The sequence below is a fragment of the Heloderma suspectum genome, chromosome 3, assembly GCF_057233095.1.
Source record: "Heloderma suspectum isolate Gila_16-S chromosome 3, 16-S_ref, whole genome shotgun sequence".
Taxonomy (NCBI): Eukaryota; Metazoa; Chordata; class Lepidosauria; order Squamata; family Helodermatidae; genus Heloderma; species Heloderma suspectum.
The window spans coordinates 30,501,502-30,520,724 of NC_139460.1; the positions used below are offsets into that span (position 1 = coordinate 30,501,502).

The following is a 19,223-nucleotide window of genomic DNA, read 5'->3' on the forward strand; positions in this document are numbered from 1 at the left end:
GTTGACTGGGTTCTGCTGTAATGGCCACTGTAAATCAGATAATTATCACTGTCCATACTTTCTGCATTTCAATTCCCTCTGTTCTCACTGTTTACCATGTCCCCATATGTTATAATACATTTGTTAGCCTTTAAGGTGCCACCAGACTCTTTTGTTGCTTTTGCTGTCAAAATTGAGTCTCGTGATCAATTCAAGACATGGGAGTTGCAAAGAAGCCTTGCTTTTGTTGACTTCCATCTGCCCCAGCCCATGTTAAGGCACTTCTAGGCATTCACCTGCCTACACAGGATTTGGCTTTAGACAGTGATATTGACATTGAGGATGGTTTATGGTGGTGTGCCAAATCCAAATCCTGCGTGTGCCAGCATATGCACCCAGTTGGCTCATAACAGACTGAAATTGCTGGGATTTCAGCCTACGATTTCTCCAGTGAAGCAAGCATCAAAGCAGGCCCTTGCTTGGGATCAAAGCTTTTTCACAAAGGATGGCAAGAATTCCTTTCTGTCTGTGAATGCTGTTAATGTGGTATAAGACAGTAGAAAAGTACCATATAATAGCAGAATCCTATGCATGTTTACTTGGAAGGAAGTCCCACTGTGATCAGTGGGACTTACTTCCAGTATTGAAGACTGCAGCCTAAAATTATCCTAGAAACCTCTAGTCAATGCCCTGTTTTTATCAGTTTACAGAAGTAAATAATAACATCATCATCATCATCAAAAAAAAATGTTTCACATCCAAAAAACCCCCCCACCACAGCAGACTTCCTATGAGTCAGCCAGGGTTCCACAGGCCTTAATCCTGGAATATCTTTTGAATTCCAGGGTCTAGCCCTGAAACTAGTTAAGTAATAACTGAAAATAAAATCAGTATGCCTCAGAGCATGTGCAAACTGTTCCTCTCCTTCCTCCAGCCTTGAGCAACTATTGCCAGCTCACCAAGTATCTCACAATCAAACACAGCACTTCAAGGTCAAAGGGTTTGCTTTCTAGTTTGTCAAGTTCACATCGGAGCACTTCCTTTGCAAAAGAAATAAATGCCGGCTGGGAAGCCACCTTCCATTAAAAACCCCTATAAACGTATGTAGGATAAGATCGCAGAACAAGCAAGCTGAAGCACCAGCAGCAGAGAAAAGGACCTTAGCCCCAGGCTCAGGAATAAAAATGAGATGAACTCACTCCCTCATGCTTAGGATCAAGGTAAGATTAAAATGTTTATTAGCCCTATTATAATAACACACATAGATCTAGATAGCATCTGTTCTCCACGTGCCATCCTAAAGCAGGGGGCGAGGAGCCTGTGGCACTCTAACTCCCATCTCCCCTGAGCTGGGGCTGATGGGAGTTGGAGTCCAGTATCTGAGGGCCCACAGGTTCCCCCATCCTTCCCCCGCTCGCCTCACAAGGTTTGCCTGCACGGGTCTGGCCAGACCAGCCCTTAAAAGGAAGACCCCAGAGCGGGATTAAGTTAAGCCGAGCCTGGTACCTGATCCTTTCCTTCTCGGCCCTTTTGAGCTGCGAGTCTCGCTGCAGCACTTCGAAGATCCGCTCGGCCTCCTCCTCATTTAAGAAACTCAGGTCGACCCCGCGGGGGGCTCGAGTCATGCTGGCTCAGCGCTTCGGGGGTCAGCCGGGGCCGTCGAGCCTTTGGCTCCTCGGCTGGCGTCAGCGGCATCGCCCAAAGAAGCCCGCCCGGGAAAAGCCCTCCGCGCCGGCCAGGTCCCCGCGAAGCCAAGAGGATAACCCGGCCGACGGCAGCGCTTCCTCCTGCTCTTGGGACGGCACAGGAGGACGAAGTGCAACAGGTAGCAAGACGGGAACTCCGAGGCTCCGCCCACACCTGCAGAAGAGGCACCTGAGCGAGTGACTGCCCGCCCGCCCGGCTAATCAAGGCGAGGGCCCTGGAGGCTGAAAAAGGCGGGAACGTGCCAACCCCTTGTTTGCAACGGGGCGGGATCTCCCTTTTCGCTCAAGGCGGCTGAGGGGTTGTGCGGGGTATTGCAACGCGGTGTATTTGGTGCCTCAGCTCGTCTCTGCGTGAGCAGGCCCTGCTGCATTCTCCACCTCAAATATTTGCTTTCAGAGTCTTTAGGGATGGAAAATGTTTGCTTTGGCTGTTGCCAGCTACAGTTACAAAGCTGCGAAAGATGACAGGACATAAAGATAGCCAAAGGGAGTGTATTGGCACCGCACTGTGAGTGACCACTGTTAATGCAGTTGCCACAGTCGGTACTTTCCGAATTTAATTTGCTTCTGAACTCACTGATTACAATTCTTCCCCCACCGCTGCCATGTCGGCTGTACATAAAACGGAAACTCCTAATAATACCCCATGCATCTGAGGAAGTGGGATATAGTCCACGAAAGCTTATGCCAGAATTAATATGTTAGTCTTTAAGGTGCTGCAAGACTCTTCGTTTTAGCTGCAATAGACAGCTACCTTCTGGAAACTGTTGCAAAGGGAGCGTATGTAACGCCACACAGGACTAGAGCAATACTAGCAAATTTGGCTTTTGAGCCACACTTCTTATTTGTAATCATAGTAGATACTATCATAATAGTGGATTCTTATGATTTGATGATGTGTAGTAATCATCAAATAGCATCACTGATGCAATGAATATGGACTCAAGCACGCTCCGGGAGAGAGCGCAGGACAGGAAGGCCTGGTGAGCTATGGTCTATGGCGTCACGAAGAGTCGGACACGAATGAACAACAACAAAAGTAATCATCAAAGATATATAATCATAGTGGACTCCCAGGGCCTATTGGTGTGGAAGCAAAACGGGGCCACCCAAAAACAAGGCAATGGTTTCCACATACTTGGGGGCATGGACTCCCATAAGTAGAAGTAATTTAAGTTTGTAAATTAAAAGAAAAAGTAAAGGTGGAGAGAAGCCAAAACAACCCAACAAAGATTGAGCATGATCAGTGGCCTTCAGGAGTCACAGAATGTTAAAAATGTCGAGGGGGGGGGGATTAAAAGTGGAGGAGGGGAGATGGAATTGGCCTGAAAGAGACCTAAATATGCAGGAAGGAGTGGCTGGCTGGAACACCGATCAGGAGCATTCCTGTTAGGAGGCGGGGATACACTGCAACATTTTGTTGTAAGTCCCATTTGTATCATTCATTCATTCATTCGAGTGATTGATTAATTCAGCATATTTTTAAACTGTCTTTCATCCATAGAGATACTAGGCTATATAAATAGGCTTTATAAATGACTATCTAAATACAAAAGACAATAAAAACAATGTAATATAATTATCGAAACCAATATACAACCCACCTTATGTAGAGGAAAAGCAGGAAACTTCATGTAGTGCTCAGATCTCAATTCTGTGATGAAACTGAAAGTGGATACAGTTGATTAACAGCCGATTAATAGCCTCATGTAGAAAAGCTCTCAGTGCAGTGGGGGGGGGGGTGTAGGGAAAAGCACCCAGCACATGGTCTGAACCACTCTCTTGTTATTACTTTGTTGTTCCAAGCTGAGCCTTGGCAATGAAAATAGATTATGGGGTTTTAAATGCCTCCCCCCTGGACTTTATCACCTTTGGGCAGACAACTCAGAAAATGACTAACACAACTGGAGAGCGGCTCTTCAATTAGAGCATAGGAATAAATACGTTTTTCTCCCTCTCTCATAATACTGAAACATGGGGTCATCCAAAGCTGAATGGTTGGAGATTCAGGACAGACAAAAAGAAGTACTTCACATGGTACATACACTATGGAATTTGCTTCCACAAAATGTAGGGATGGCAGCCAACTTAGCATGCAATCCTATGCATGTTTAGACAGAAAAAAGTCCTACAACTCCCAGCATTCCCCTGCCAGCCAAGCTGGATGTGGATTGCTGGGAATTGTAGGACATTTTTCTGTCTAAACATACATAGTAGGATTGTGCCCTTAGACAGCCTGAGAAGGGGATTAGACAAATATTTGAAGGGTAAGGCTATCAATGGCTACTAGTCATGATGGCTATATGCTGCCTCCAGGATCAGAGGCAGCATGCCCCTGAATACCAGTCACTGAGGAACAACAGTGGGACATAGCTATTGCCCTTCATATCCTGGTTTGGGGCTTCCAATAAGCAACTGGTTGACCATTATGGGAAATAGGACATTGGACTAAGCAGACCTTTTCTCTGATACCCCAGGGCTCTTCTGAAGTTCTTATGACATGGCATTGCTGGATTAATTATCTGGCACTGATAATTGGACTAGTATCTTGAGCATGGCTTGGGAAAGCATGATCAAGAGAAAATGTATCTCCAAGGCCCTGCTCTTGAGATTGTTCATACCCCAGCTAGCTATGAAATAGCTTATGAACTGCAGAATTTGCGTTTTCAAAATATCACTTCCTGCAATGCCCCACACCGAAACTAATAAATGTGTGAAGCATATCCCACAAGAACCTTGGCTTCTAAAACTTTTTCCCAAGAAGGATGACCAATGTGCTGGCATATATTTTCCCAGATTCATGTGAGTAGTCATTTTGATTTAGCTTGGCTTCTGTCAAACAACAGAGATCCTTTTTTAATGACATAAAAATAGTCTCTGCACCTGGACGAAAAGAGTCTGATGGGATAGTTACCACCAGACATAATTTAATTTTGCTGGTGGCAGGTGCTAACACATATAGTTTTAATGAATGAGCAAGTGTGAGAAGTTCTTCAGCTACTACATTGTTGCATGAACCAGAAATTCTTAAGCTAGCGTGTTTACATATAATATTGTACTGTGGAAGTCTTTGAACCCCCTCGTTCTCAATGGGTGTTTTTAGAGTGGCGGAATTGCAAAAAGACTGGAAGGTATGCTAAACAAAAGAAGGCAGGGTACAGGAAAATATGTTCCAAAAAAATCAGGATCTTCCAGCAATTAGCCTAGAGGTGCTGAAGAACTGTAGGATCAAGTCTGTTCCTGTCGGAATTAATTGCTATGTGAGATAACTGTGAAGATTAGAAGGTAGTGTGCCAGACAAGTTTAATTAAACCCATGCATTAAATTACAAGGGAAAAGTCACACTGTAGTGTAAATGTAAATGAGAAGCATCCCCCTCAGATGTATACTGTGTTTTGGAATGGATTTGTCAGACTTAAAAATAGCCATTGTAGTGATGGTAAAAAAGAAGTAATCCTATCTTACTGGAGTGCTTTAATTCAGAGCTCAAATTATGAGGATTAAGGTAGGAGGGCCATTAATGAAATCCACAAGTCTGTCTCCTGACTACCCCAATTTTAGTCAAATAAAATTGTGTACATCACTCAGAGAACTTTGTTACTGAGTCACTGATAAACTGAATGAATTAATGGAACAAGGCCCTCCAAAGTAGTTTTCTAGAAATAACAGCCAAGTGCCTTTCTGGCCCCTTATAATTTGAGCCCTGCTTTCATTCTTTGTTTTGGCTTTGCTTTATACATAAACACTAGCAGCACAACATTAATTCACAGGAACTCCTTTGTAGAGCGAAGTGCACAAAAACAGTAATATACAGTGCACCCATGGAACACTGTGTGATCAAGAGCCACCTCCTTGTTCTTAGGGCTTTCAAACATGAGGCTATTAATACATTGCATCTACTTCCGGTTTCATCACAGAATTGAGATTCGAGCGCTATACGAGAAGCGTTTGCTTTCCTGCTTTTCTGGTACATAACCTCTAGGTGGTACTATGGTATAGTGGAATAGCACAAATACACAAATGAAAAAGGCGTTTTCTTTCACTTTCAGAAATAATACCCCATTTTCCCTGCTCTACAAAGAACTAGCCTAAAGTGCTGTTTACAAACAGAAGCGAAACTGGAGGGTCATGATGTCGTCTAAAGAACCCCTAAACAACCATGAGTAGGTAATGAATACCTCATGTAGAAAAGTTCCAAGAAAAGTTCCACGCACACACAGGAAGCATTTGTTGGTACTGAAGAGAACAGGACAGCCATGTAAAAAATGGCTCATGTAAAATTTTTGTGCACTGGAAACTTTGGCCTGTGAATTCTAAATTATCTACTTATTTTGTCCATGTGATCCCTCATTTGTATGTGATCTCACATGGAGAAAACTCAGTGTGAAGTGAAATGTACAAAGCTAGCACCCACATCAATAAGCAACCTTTTTTGTGATGGTTGTTGTCGTTCGGTCGTTAAGTCATGTCCGACTCTTCGTGACCCCATGGACCATAGCACGCCAGGCCTTCCTGTCCTCCGCTCTCGGGAAAAGTGAGGCTATAGCCACAGGAATTGTTGACATGTAGCTAAAACAACAAGGAGTCCTGGAGCATTTTAAAAATTAACAAATTTCTTATAGCATCAGCTTTTCTGAGCTAGAGTCTACTTTATCGTATGCATAGCTTTATCTTTAATTAGCAAATATATGTCCATATATGGGTGTAGTACTGTTGTGAATAGTCACTCAGGGTGCAATCCTGTACTTCACTCATACCAGTTGAGAGGCTACAAGCTCTGACAAAAGCCCTGCTGGACCAGTACAGCACCAGATACTGTCATCACAAAATATATGCCAGCAGAACACCATAGATATGCCAGTAGAGCACTTCGCTGGTGCAGATGTTGTGCCAGCAAAGGTATGCCAGTGGAATGGCTACAATAGGACAGAATCATAGGTGGGAAGTAGGTGTCACCCAGGAGCACACTAACTGGCCATTGTTGTTGTTCAGTTGTGTCTGACTCTTCGTGACCCCATGGACCATAGCACGCCAGGCCTTCCTGTCCTGCGCTCTCTCCCGGAGCATGTTCAAGTCCATATTCATTGCATCAGTTATGCTATCTAACCATCTCATCCTCTGCCGTCCCCTTCTCCTTTTGCCTTCAGTCTTTCCCAGTATCAGGGTCTTTTCCAGAGAGTTTTCTCTTCGCATTAGGTGGCCAAAATATTTGAGCTTCAGTATCTGTCCTTCCAATGAGCACTCAGGGTTGATTTCCTTTAGGATGGACTGATTTGACCTCCTTGCAGTCCAGAGCACTCCTAAGAGTCTTCTCCAGCACCTCAGTTCGAAAGCATCAATTCTTTGGCGCTCAGCCTTCCTTATAGTCCAGCTCTCACAGCCATACATTACTACTGGGAAAACCATAGCTTTGATTAGACGGACCTTTGTTGGCAAGGTGATGTTTCTGCTTCTTACTATGCTGTCTAGGTTTGCCATAGCTTTCCTCCCAAGGAGCAAGCGTCTTTTAATTTCATGGCTACAGTCACCGTCTGCGGTGATCTTGCAGCTCAAGAAAATAAAATCTGTCACTGCTTCCATTTCTTCCCCTTCCATATGCCAGGAAGTGATGGGGCCAGATGCCATGATCTTCGTTTTTTTAATGTTGAGTTTCAACCCAGCTTTTGCACTCTCCTCTTTCACCCTCAACAAGAGGCTCTTCAGATCCTCTTCGCTTTCTGCCATTAGGGTGGTATCATCTGCGTATCTGAGGTTGCTGATAATTCTCCCGGCAATCTTAATTCTGACCTGTGATATTATGTATGTATTATTCAAAGATATATATTTGTATTTTGTTCATGTAGGTCTATATTTCTTAAAGTAACAGTACTATGATGTAAAACAGCCTTCCCCTACCTGGTGCCCTCCAGATGCATTAGACTACAAATCCCAGCATCCCCCAGCATAGCTGACTGGGGGATGCTTGGAGTTGTAGTCTAATGCATCTGGGGGTGTATGAGGTTGGGGAAGGCTGGCGTAATATTTAGAGCCAAACTAGACAAAACAAAAGCAGTTCCATGTGCTTTAGCATGAAACTGCACTGATCACATAAAGTGGGGTGGGGGGTGGGGGTTTAAAAGCAAAAGGTATGTGTGGGTGAGGAGTGCAGAATCTTCTCCTTCCATTCCAGTCTGTGGCTTACCTCCTTGTCATTCCAGACTGTTCTCCTAACTGGGGCTCTACACGGAACCACGGCTGTCATATTGTCAGAACACACATCTTATCTGGTTCTTTGACAAGGTAAGTTTGGTCCTTAGATGAGAGAGGCTTCCCTAACAATAGAAAGGAGGTTTTCCTTGCTCCTCCAGCCTATTTCAAAGTATTTCTTGGCTGATCCAGGAGGCAGTATTAAGATGCCCTGCTCTATACTGTCTTCCAAATCAGTGTGACAGGACAGCCAATTAGTTACCCTTACTTATTGAGTGGCTTGACAGTACTGACATCCAAAATGCGTTGACCTGTTTTGGTGTCTGACCTGTTGTCTGACCTGTTTTGGTTTCCTGGGAAGCTCTTCCCTTTGTGAAATCTTTTGCATCATTTGTAACACACATAGGAGCTTCAAATGTCATGGTGCGCAACATTCTTAATCCAGAAGGTCTGAAGTGGCTATAATTATTTCCCACAAGTTCTGGGCCTGGAGAGACTTGAGTGTCAACAGCTGAGCTTTCTGACTTTGGGTGGCACAAAATCCAGAGAACACCCAGCAGTTTTATGCATTGATCACCTGAACAGCAACCACCTGTCCCTCAACTTTTTCTCTCCAGCACTAAATATAATTAATGCCGTCTTTATATAGTGGAAAGACCTATTGATTTAGCAATCTGCTAGCTGGCTTTGCACTATTATGATGAATGAGTTAGAGTTGGGGGGTTTTAAGTGTTGTATTCATTATATTTCCATATTGAGAGCATATCTACACCAGCCTCAAATCCTGCATTTAAAACGGGGCTTTGTGCTGCCGTTTTAAATGCAGGATCATGACGGACTCTCTCTACACGTGCTTCCTTCCCCCCCGCTTCCCCCCCTCTTTCCCCCCCTTATCTGAGTTTTCCATTATACAGCCGCTAGAGGGTGCTGCGGTCCTGCTCCTCTTATCGCGGCTTTTCCTTTTTCATGAGGGAACTCAAGCAGAACTCAAGTGCTGTGATTTGATAGCTCATTACCTCTGATCTTTTAAAAAATGGAATAAAGGTCATTTAGTATGGGAGATGCCCTGGAGGTTGACGACGTCATCTAAAGGACCCACAAACTTCTGTGAGTAACCAATCATTAGCAGGATAAAAGCTCTGTGTGGAGAAGCCCACTCTCTGGTTGCTTTAAACCCTTCTCAAAACCCACCTTTTATACCTGGCCTATCCTCTTAAATGTCTTTCCCAGCTGTAAACAAGCTTTAAGTGCATTTGTGCATGTTCTCAACTTGTTGGGGACAGGCCCATCTGTTTCTGCCTCTGTGACTCAGTAAGCTGCTATGTATACTGATGACATGGTATAAATATTGTTGTTGTTGCTCTATTTTTTTATTTACAGATAAAATATTATAATATATAATATTTTATATATTATATAAAATTATATTATATATATTATAATATATATAATATAATATATTATAATATTTTATCTGTAAATAAAAAAATAGAGCAACAACAACAATATTTATACCATGTCATCATTTATACCATGTCATACAAAGACACAAAGGAAATAAATAAACATTGAAAACCCAAAAAGAGAACTTAAAAAAAGCCTCATGAAACAGCCAACTCAAACAACAAACCACATGAGGAAGGGTAACTCTCAAATTAGAGGCACTTTCTGCATGAAGCCACATAGGTCAATAGAAGCCCTGTGAAAATGGTAACCAAAATTAGCTCAGATTTCACGTGAAATCTTGCTCTCAAATGTAGGTTGGCTATTACAGCCCTTAATCAGAAAATGCTATGATCTTGTAAGACTTAAGAAAACATTGGTATAGCACCCTGTTATTAGCTCCTGTTATATTGTGTCCGCAATATTGCTATATTGTTTTGTATTTATACATACACATACGGAGTGGGGTTTTTTTGGTATTTTTTGGTGTATACCATCTTAGGGCGCAATCTTATTCGGAACTCGGAGGCGACCGCCTATCCAATGCAGGGCAGGAGAAGCACGGAGGGGATCGTTCCCTCCGTGCTTCTCCTGCCCTGCATTTTTGGCTAGACAACCAATTGTGGCTGTCTAGCCATGGGTGGGCAGAGTGGGGGAGGAGACTGCTGTATGACATATTGGATGTGTCATACAGGCATTTCTGCCCTCCCTGCCCCGGAATGCCCTCCGGGAACGCTCCTTTTTGGCCGCTCTGCACTCCTCTTGCGAGTGTGGAGCACGGGGCTGTTCCGTGCTGCCTCAGAGGCAGCGCGGAAGTGGGGGGAGGTTGGTTCTCCGGGAACTGACCCCAGAGCGTGGGCTCTGAGGTCGGATCCTGGAAAACAAGATATCCTATGGCCATCTAGCTGCTGTCTAGCAGCCATAGGATTGCTCCCTCTGAGATTTTAATATATTAAGTGGTAGATAACTATTATTATCAATCAATCAATCAATCAATCAATAATAATAAAATAATATCCACGCATCACAGCAATTAATAATGATAACTGCTGCAGATGGAGTGCCTTGGAGAATGCTTCTGGAAAAGCTCATACATGCAATCATATTCTACCAATGGTAAGGCAAATCTACCAATGGAAAGTCCCCCCCCCCATTCCATTAAGTAATAAGACTTACTTCCCAGCCCTAACACTTAGGATGGCTTTGCATATGCATTTTGGGCCTATTTTGTTTGTAAGGTGTTTCCCCATCACACAGAGAGAGCACATATGCAAAGAGGTTACCTCATCTATCTGTGGCAACTTGCCTCTGTATACACTGACAGCAAGGAGCTGCTGGGGGGGGCTGCATTTTGCTGGCATTGATGTGGAGGCATGTCTTACTACAGAAAGATGCACTGCCCCTCCTTGCTCATGCGAGGCAGGCAGTGCTGCATGGAAGCAAAATAAGCCAAAAGCATTTGCACCACAATGCCTTGGCTGTGTCAGAAAATTAGTGCTTAGAATTATAGAATAACATCTGGTGCACTAATCCGACACCTTCTACTGTCGTGTTCCACACATTTGCCTTCTCCTCCTGAACCATTTAGCCTGTGTGGGCCATTGGAAACTTTATGAAATCAGCTGCCACTACACCAATGCACAGCCAGCTCTCAGACCAATTTGCATGTTATCAACCAATATTCTATCCTATATAGATATATTAAGGAAAGGGACAAAATTGGCATTGTTCCACAGTCCTGGAAATAAAGTTTCTAGAATGAATGTGAGCCTACAGAAGTGAGCAACATCCAGCACTGTCACTGTCTGGAAACACAACTGAGCAACAGTGAAAGACTTAGGGCAACAAAGATCAAGGCAACTGTCTCAAGAGACCGAGAGAGGGAGGAAGCAGGAGACAGAAAAGAACGGTGGGCTAAAGTGAAACTGCCAAGGGAAGTTAGGGCCCGTGTTGGACCAGAAAGACCAAGACACAGCCACAAAGTTCACCGAGTGACTTTTTTATTGTCTATCAAAATAATGTAAACAACCATTTTCATTCATCAATAACCTTCAGGAATGGTCAAAGAGTGACCTTATTTTATTTTACAATTATATTTCCTCTAATTGTGCTATTGATTTTTATTCTTCTAGATAAGTTCCCTGCCCCCAAGAACCATAGGTTGTAAAGGACACAAATGTATGTATCAAAGCCTCAAATTATTTTCTTTCTCTTTTTTTAAAGAAGAAAAACATCTTTGCTGAGGGTGCTTTTGAATGGTGCTTTATGAACGTGCTTAACCCTTTCCCAGCCCATTGTTTCCCTACTCAAAATACTGTTTCCCTACTGAACAACAACTCAAAATGCGCATCCTGAAACAGTTTTTCTTTTTATATATGTAAAAATAAATAAATGGTGGAGCTCCACTGGGCATGTTTCCACTGCTATTAACGTCCAAGCAACTCAGGATTCCCAACCCATGTTTGCCATAATGTTCAAAGCACTGGTTGTGGCAGGTTGCATTTGCTCGGGAGAAGCAACAGATGGGATCCTTCCCCCAACTGCCCCTTTCCTCTGCAATCTCTTCTTCTAGTTACATTTCCCCTAGCTAGGTTTCCCAGCCAAATGAGTAAGACCTGGTTCAGACATCATAACCAAGTAGGAGTTAAACAACCCATGCTTGGGGGCTACGAAAGAGCAAGCGAGTGCATGGCCTCCCACCTGCTCGCCACTTCTGCTTCATTTCTGCTTTTGTAAACAACCCAGGATTGGTGCATTTCTGGGTTGTTCGTCATGATGTGAGAGCCTAGAACTCTGGGTTGTTGAGGGGGAAATAACCCAGAGTTTTAACTCAACAACAAACCATGGGTTAAAATTCTGGATTGTTTTCCCCTCAACCATTTAGAGTCCTGGGTTCACGCATCACAACCTATGACCCAGGAAAGTCGTGTTCCTGGGTTATTTATAAAAGTTAAAATGAAGCAGAAGTGGCAAGCAGACAGGAGGCAGAGCACTTACTTGCTCGCTCCTGAAAACCCATTTGTTGTTGTTACATGTGAACCATATTTAAAAGTAGCTGGGGGAAGGGTTACAGAAGACGTGGAAGTGGAAGGAAGGCCAAGCTACAAAGGAAGAGTACAGGCAGGTAGCAGAGAATTGCAGTGATGGCATCAGGAAGGTTAAAGCTGAGAACGAGCTGAGGTTAGCAAGGGATGCTAAAAGCAACGAAAAGGCTTTCTTCAGATATGTACATAGTAAAAGACAGAGGAAAGAAATGGTGGTTCAGCTATTAAATAAGGATGGCAAAATGATAACAGATGACAAGGAAAAGGCAGAAGTGCTCAATTCCTACTTTGGCTCAGTGTTCTCCTGAAAGCAGGTCTATGAGACCCCTGGCAAAGGTGAAGTACAGGCTGAAAGGGAAGGATTGCAGCTTGAGAGTGATAGGCATATGGTCAAGGAACACCTAATTACTTTGAATGAGTTCAAATCTCCAGGGCCAGATGAACTGCATCGTAGAGTAATAAAGAAACTGGCAGAAGAACTCTCAGAACCGCTTTCTTTGAGAAATCATGGCGGATGGGTGAAGTGCCAGATTATGGGAGGAGGGCTAATGTCCCTATCTTCAAAAGGGAAAAAAGGAGGAACCTGGGAACTACAGACCAGTCAGTTTGACATCAATCCCTGGGAAAATTCTGGAGCAGATTGTAAAGCAATCCATCTGTAAGCACTTTGAAAACAATGCAGTGATTACTCGAAGCCAACATTAATTTGTCAAGAACAAATCCTGCCAGACTAATCTGATCTCATTTTTGGATCAGGTAACCTCCCTTGTGGACTGTGGGAATGCTGTGGACATCATACACCTCAACTTCAGTAAAGCTTTCAACAAAGTGCCCCATGATATCCTGATTAGCAAACTAGCTAAAAGTGGGTTAGATGAAACAACTATCATGTGGATACACACCTGGCTACAGAATTGGACTCAAAGAGTGCTTATTAATGCGATCTTCTCAAACTGGGGAGAGGTAACGAGCAGGGTACCGCAGGGCTCAGCCCAGTGCTCCTCAACATTTTTATTAATGACTTGGATGAGGAGGTGCAGGGAATGCTGATCAAATTTGCAGATGACACAAAATTGGGCAGGATGGCTAATATCCTGGAAGACAGAAACAGAATTCAAAGTGATCTTGATAGGCTGGAGTGCTGGGCAGAAAACAACAGAATGAAATTTAATAGGGATAAATGCCAAGTTCTGCACCTAGGAAAAACAAACCAAATGCACAGTTACAAGATGGGGGTACGTGGCTCAACAACACTAAAAGCGAAAAGGATCTTGGAATTGTTGTCTATCATAAGCTGAACATGAGGCAACAATGTGATGTGGCTGCAAAAAAGGCAAATGCTCTTTTGGGCTGCATTAATAGCAGTATAGCTTCCATATCACGTGAAGTACTAGTTCCCCTCTACTCAGCACTGGTTAGGCCTCATCTGGAGTATTGTGTCCAGTTCTGGGCACCACACTTTAAGAAGGATGCAGACAAACTGGAGAGGGTTCAGAGGAGGGCAACGAAGATGATCAGGGGACTGGAAACAAAACCCTATGAGGAGAAGCTGAAAGAACTGGGCATGTTTAGCCTTGAGAAGAGAAGACTGAGGGGAGATATGATAGCGCTCTTCAAGTACTTGAAAGGTTGTCACAGAGAGGAAGGCCAGGATCTCTTCTCGATCATTCCAGAGTGCAGGACACAGAATAATGGGCTCAAGTGACAGGAAGCCAGATTCCATCTGAACATCAGGAAAAAAACCCTGACTGTTAGAGCAATACAACATTGGAACCAATTACCTAGGGAGGTAGTGGGCTCTCCCACACTGGAGGCCTTCAAGATGAGGCTGGACAGCCGTCTGTCAGGGTTGCTTTGACTTGGATTCCTGCATTGAGCAGGGGGTTGGACTCAATGGTCTTGTAGGCCCCTTCCAACCCTACTATTCTATGATTCTAAGAAACGTTGAGGGCAGGCCAAGCGCTAAGCACCACTCCATCTTGCTGACCACTTCCCCTGTGCAAATATCCTGGGTTTCTCCACATGGGGCTTTTATCCTGCGATCGAGAATGGTTTCTCACAGAAGTTTACGGGTCCTTTACATAACATCCTCCTCCTCCAGGGCCACCCCCGCTCTTTGTAACCATTATTGTGGGTTTTTTCATGGCGAGGAAATTGTGGCATTTTCTCTCTAGCCCACTATATCCCTCCATAGAATCTCGCTGCTTTGCATGTTAGCAGCAGACATAAATAAACTCAAATACTAAAAATGCCATAAACCTCCAGTGACCAAAGGAAACCAAACCTAAGTAAATGTTGCACCCCTGGGATTTCTCATCACTCAGAGGAATGGGGGGAGCGTAACTTGCATAATTAGTAAATCTGGGATACGGGGATAGCTTACTCCACCATTCTTTTTATTTTCTTCTTTGTTGTTTTTCCTTCCTTCTCCTTTCCTCCCTGTTCTCTGTCATTTTTCCTTTCCATATTCAAGGGGTGGGGAGGCTGCACTGACTGTTTTTGCAGTGTGTGTCTGTGTATGTATGTATGGGAAGCTTAGAATTAAGATTGTTAGCTGCTGTGATTCCTTATGATACTGTGCATGTCCATGTGCAAACAGAACATAATTGGGAAATCTTTCATTTCCCTACGACTGAGGTCAAGCTGCCAAGGTCCCAGGTTTTTTTGATTCCACACCATGGCCAGACAGAGTTGAAATACAGGTTATAAAATGGTGCCCTGTTAAAAAGACTGCTCTGATGTATAATGAAGCAGACAAAAATAGCAGTGTGGAAAAATAAGTGAGTGGAGAGTATGACTAAATGAATTGTATGAAATGCATTATGGTTGTGTACAGCCTGGGGCAGGCCCAATTATTACTCCACCAAGAAAAATTCCATTTGCATGTATAATCCCATATGTGGTGGATATAAATGTTACAAAGGAAATTGCTGAAGAGAGTGATGGGGAAAAACCCCCCTCTGTAACCACAAATTTTATAAAATTATTCCTAGAGCCATTTCAACTCATGGTATAAAGAGAAAGTTGTTTATTCCCAGCTGGTGACAACATGAACAGCATCGCTGATTAAGGATAAATACTGAAGAGTGAAAGTTCAATGTCATCCAATGATTGCAGAGCTGGACTTGGATTTAAAGAGATTGCTGTCATTTATGTATTTAATTTATGTCCCACTTCTTTTTTCCAACAGTAAAATTAACACAGATAACAAAATACTTATAGGATACACATTCACATTTTATTGTACATGTAGTGTAGCCAATGCATTTACAATAAAACATGTAAAAGTTTCAGTTACGAATTGGTACCAGATTAGAGAGTCTAGTGAAATTAACTATCAGGCTTCTAGCTCCATATGATTTTTTGGTTAGGTTTCAGGTAAAAACATATTAGGTGCATAGTATTCTCAGAAATCAACACTACCTGGGCTTGATTATTCAGTTAATATGGTACAGAATGCCACAAATCATTTTGGGTGCCCTTTGGTGAATCTGGATGGCCCCTGTGGGAGTCAGAATCTTGGACTAGATAGATCCGAGTTCTAACTCGGTTCTGTTGTTAAAATAATGGGGTCACGAAGAGTCGGACACGATTGAACGACTGAACAACAACAATAACAACAATATCTACAGTGCAACAACCATAGATATTGTTGAACAGTGTGATCACTTTCCAGTGCCAAAACTGACAATGCAGTCATGTTACCAGTAAATGCAAATATTTGACATTGGACAATTATGATTGTAGACTACTGGAGAAGCAAATATATAGGAAATTCTTGGTTTGCAAGGTGCGTGATATCTCCAATTCTTGTTTATAAAAGGTGGGTTCACAGAACTACCACTCTCAAGATACCCTATGGAGAGGGATAAACTTAAACCAGTTCTAGATGATAATGAAGATCCGCCCCTGTAGGCCTTTTCCCATTCATCTTTTCCCCTCATCACTCTTTTGACTTTACAGGTTATTTGCATCATTTGCATCCTCCTGTACTTTTTGGTTTCCTTTGGCATCTCTTGGTATGACACAACCAGGGAGTTGTAGCTGTTCAACGGAGATAAAAATAATTTCACAACATGCTTGAAATGAAATGTACTGAAGAAACAGGAAATGCAAAACAATGCATCCAGACTGAGGCTGCAGTCCTATACACACTTCTCTGGAACTGCAATCTTATACATGTCTACGCAAAAGGAAGTGCCATTGATTTCAGTGGGGCTTGCTCCCAGGTTAGGGGGCATAGGATTTTGGCCTGAACTCAGTGGGGCTTACTTCTGAGTAGACATGTATAGGATTGTGCTATAAGTTTGTGAGCTCAGTGCCCATAGAAATCAATGGCGAATGTTATGATTAATGTGTCCCATTAATTTCAATGGAAACTAAGTTCAGCTTAAATGGGCAGAGCAATCCTTACGTGGATTGGAGGTGGGGAGAGGTGATGAAGCAGATCTACCACCTCATCTACAGCTCAGCTGGGGAGGACATCAGGTCCTCCCCCCTTTTTTTTGTCCCAGGTAGAGTGGGTTTTTGATTCAGGGAAACAAGAGTGGTTTTGAATCCAGCAGATCAAAGCAGGCTCCGCTCCTGGAATGCCCCATTTTGAAGATTTCTGCTGGTGGTAGCTTTCTCCCACTGTAGCCTCCGCTAGAGCAGAGACCCCTCCTGCGACATCCTAATCCCCTCCAACCCTCAACAACTGGGGTGGTGGTGGTAGGATTGCCCTCTTAGTCTGGATCTATCCCCAATGTTTTTCAAACTAGAATTTCTTCCTAAGGGGCTTTACATCATTATCTGTGAACAAACCTTTTGCAGGAGAAGTAGAGCTCTGCTTCCCAACAGGAGCTTCTTTTAAACTAAATGTTCCATGAGGAAGAGCTGATTTGTTTTAAATGTTGGGTTTCCTGGCTCTCCCCTGCCCCGTTCCCAACAGACTCCATTTTCAATATCTGTCAATGTATCAGTCTAATACTGTCTGTCTAGTAATCCAAGTGGCAGTTCTCCCAAGTTTTCAGGCAGAAAGCCTTCACAGCCTTGCTATCTAAGACTGGAGACGTCAGGGTGTTAAGGATTAGGGACTTCCTTTGAGCTATCTGTCTATAGTTTAGTATTTTGGAACCATTTAGCTCCTTGTTTACCACCTAATAGCAGATTAAATACTTCTAAACGAAGTGTACATCTAGGATTATTTGGTGGGTTGTAATCCAGGTATTGTACTAACAGTAATTATAGTATAGGAATCCTTGAATCCATTTTTTTCTTTTACTGATACAAATATATAAGTTCCCGGTTAAAATACAAGCAGTGTAGTATTTAAAAGCAATTAAAGCTCTATTTCTTAAGCATTTCTTGCTGTTATGAGACAGCATTGCTGAGTCCATTTAGTTTACCAAGACTTCTCTATAGAGTTGTCTGGCAGTATCACAGGCAAGGAACTTTGATATCAAAGAAGCTACCTCACCCCCGAATCAGACCATATTTATACAGTTTTGGGGTACTACTTCACTGCCAATATGTCAATACTAATTGCTGTTTTATAAATCTAAGTTCACAATCGTGACTTCTCAAAGAATCTTTGATGATCAAAACACACATACAAAAACTTAAACATATATTTTTCAAGTTAGATGCCATTAATTTTGACATATGTCTTTAGCAAAGCAATTCCTCACTCAAAGTTTACTATATAAACCTAAGTACACAAATTTTTCTAGACATCTATATATGTGATCTAATGTTTATAACTCACAAAATATTTTTTGCTCATTAATTGATAATGATTTCGCTTAAGTTCACTCTGACCCTGAATAATAAAGTTTGATGTTTCTCCATTTTTCACATAATCCTTTTCATCTCTGGTGATGAGTTACTGTATAATTCAGCATTCTTCCTTTGGATATTATCCAAATTGCTTTGCCAGTTACATTTTGGATAACAATTACCTAAAGTTCATTGTGAACTCACTTCATATCCTCCCTACAGGTACCAGTAACCTTATTATTTATTTATTTATCTGGATTCCCAATTACCTTCTACATGCTTAATTGCCTGGGGCTTGCAGTTCCAAGACAAGACAGCTTTTGCCTTTTTAGGGGGTGGGGGAATAGCCACTTTCTTCAGTAATCATTCTGAGCACATTGAGAACTGTGCCATCAAACTTTTGTGGCAGATCCATGACAGGGGATTGAATCTGCAGCATTATGCATGCAAAGTGTGTACTCAACCACATTTAACTCCATTTTTTTTAATGTCTGCTGGTTTGGATCATTAATTGAGATGTTCAGTACCCAAATGTTTATGACTTCATATAGATCATTAACATGATAATCTTTCATGGAGAAACCAGCACAACATTTCCACACTTCACAGCTTTCAGCAAGGCACCTGAGTGCAAACCTCAATTTTGCATGCTGCTGCAAACCTCCCTGAGGCGGGGTGATCAGCAGCCTGGATGGAAGATTGCTGGTTATGAGTTGTTCATGCTGAAATATTTCAACAACCCATTTTCCACAAGTGTAGTAAAGTTCAAGGAGAAAACACTAAATGGCTGGGCAAAAGATGGGCATGCAAAATGTTGGGTCCTGTACCACCATAAGCATCACTTACTTTATTTTTATTTAATTTTAAAACTGCATACCCAATCTTTTTCAAATTCTCAAATTTCTAAAGCAATGAAAACACAGTCAAATATACAATACCAAAAATCATTGTATCAAAGGAGCTGAAACTAGAGTAAAACAATCAAGTGCTGCTGAGCAAAGATAAATTTGCAGAGCAATCCTATAGGTGTCTACTCAGAAGTTCAATTGGGCTTGCTCCCAGGCAAGGACCTATAGGACTGTGCTGTCACTGTTGTTTAATGGAAGCA

The 19,223-nt window shown here is 42.6% G+C and overlaps 1 protein-coding gene and 1 long non-coding RNA gene across 2 annotated transcripts in view; one reads left to right on the forward strand and one right to left on the reverse strand.

The window, feature by feature from the left end:
• The window catches only part of EXPH5 (exophilin 5), a 71,642-nt gene extending 69,713 nt beyond the window's left edge, over positions 1-1,929 (reverse strand). The window contains exon 1 of the mRNA XM_084842724.1: positions 1,486-1,929. Within this exon, the coding sequence (XP_084698850.1) occupies positions 1,486-1,604 (119 nt within the window). The 5' untranslated portion in view covers positions 1,605-1,929. The remainder of the gene's footprint in view (positions 1-1,485) is intronic.
• LOC146349485 (uncharacterized) lies at positions 1,010-18,194 on the forward strand. The gene is made up of 4 exons (XR_014788990.1): positions 1,010-1,199; positions 7,883-7,964; positions 11,447-11,492; positions 15,352-18,194. It is a non-coding gene; the product is annotated as an uncharacterized LOC146349485 (long non-coding RNA).
• Positions 18,195-19,223: the final 1,029 nt, after the last annotated feature.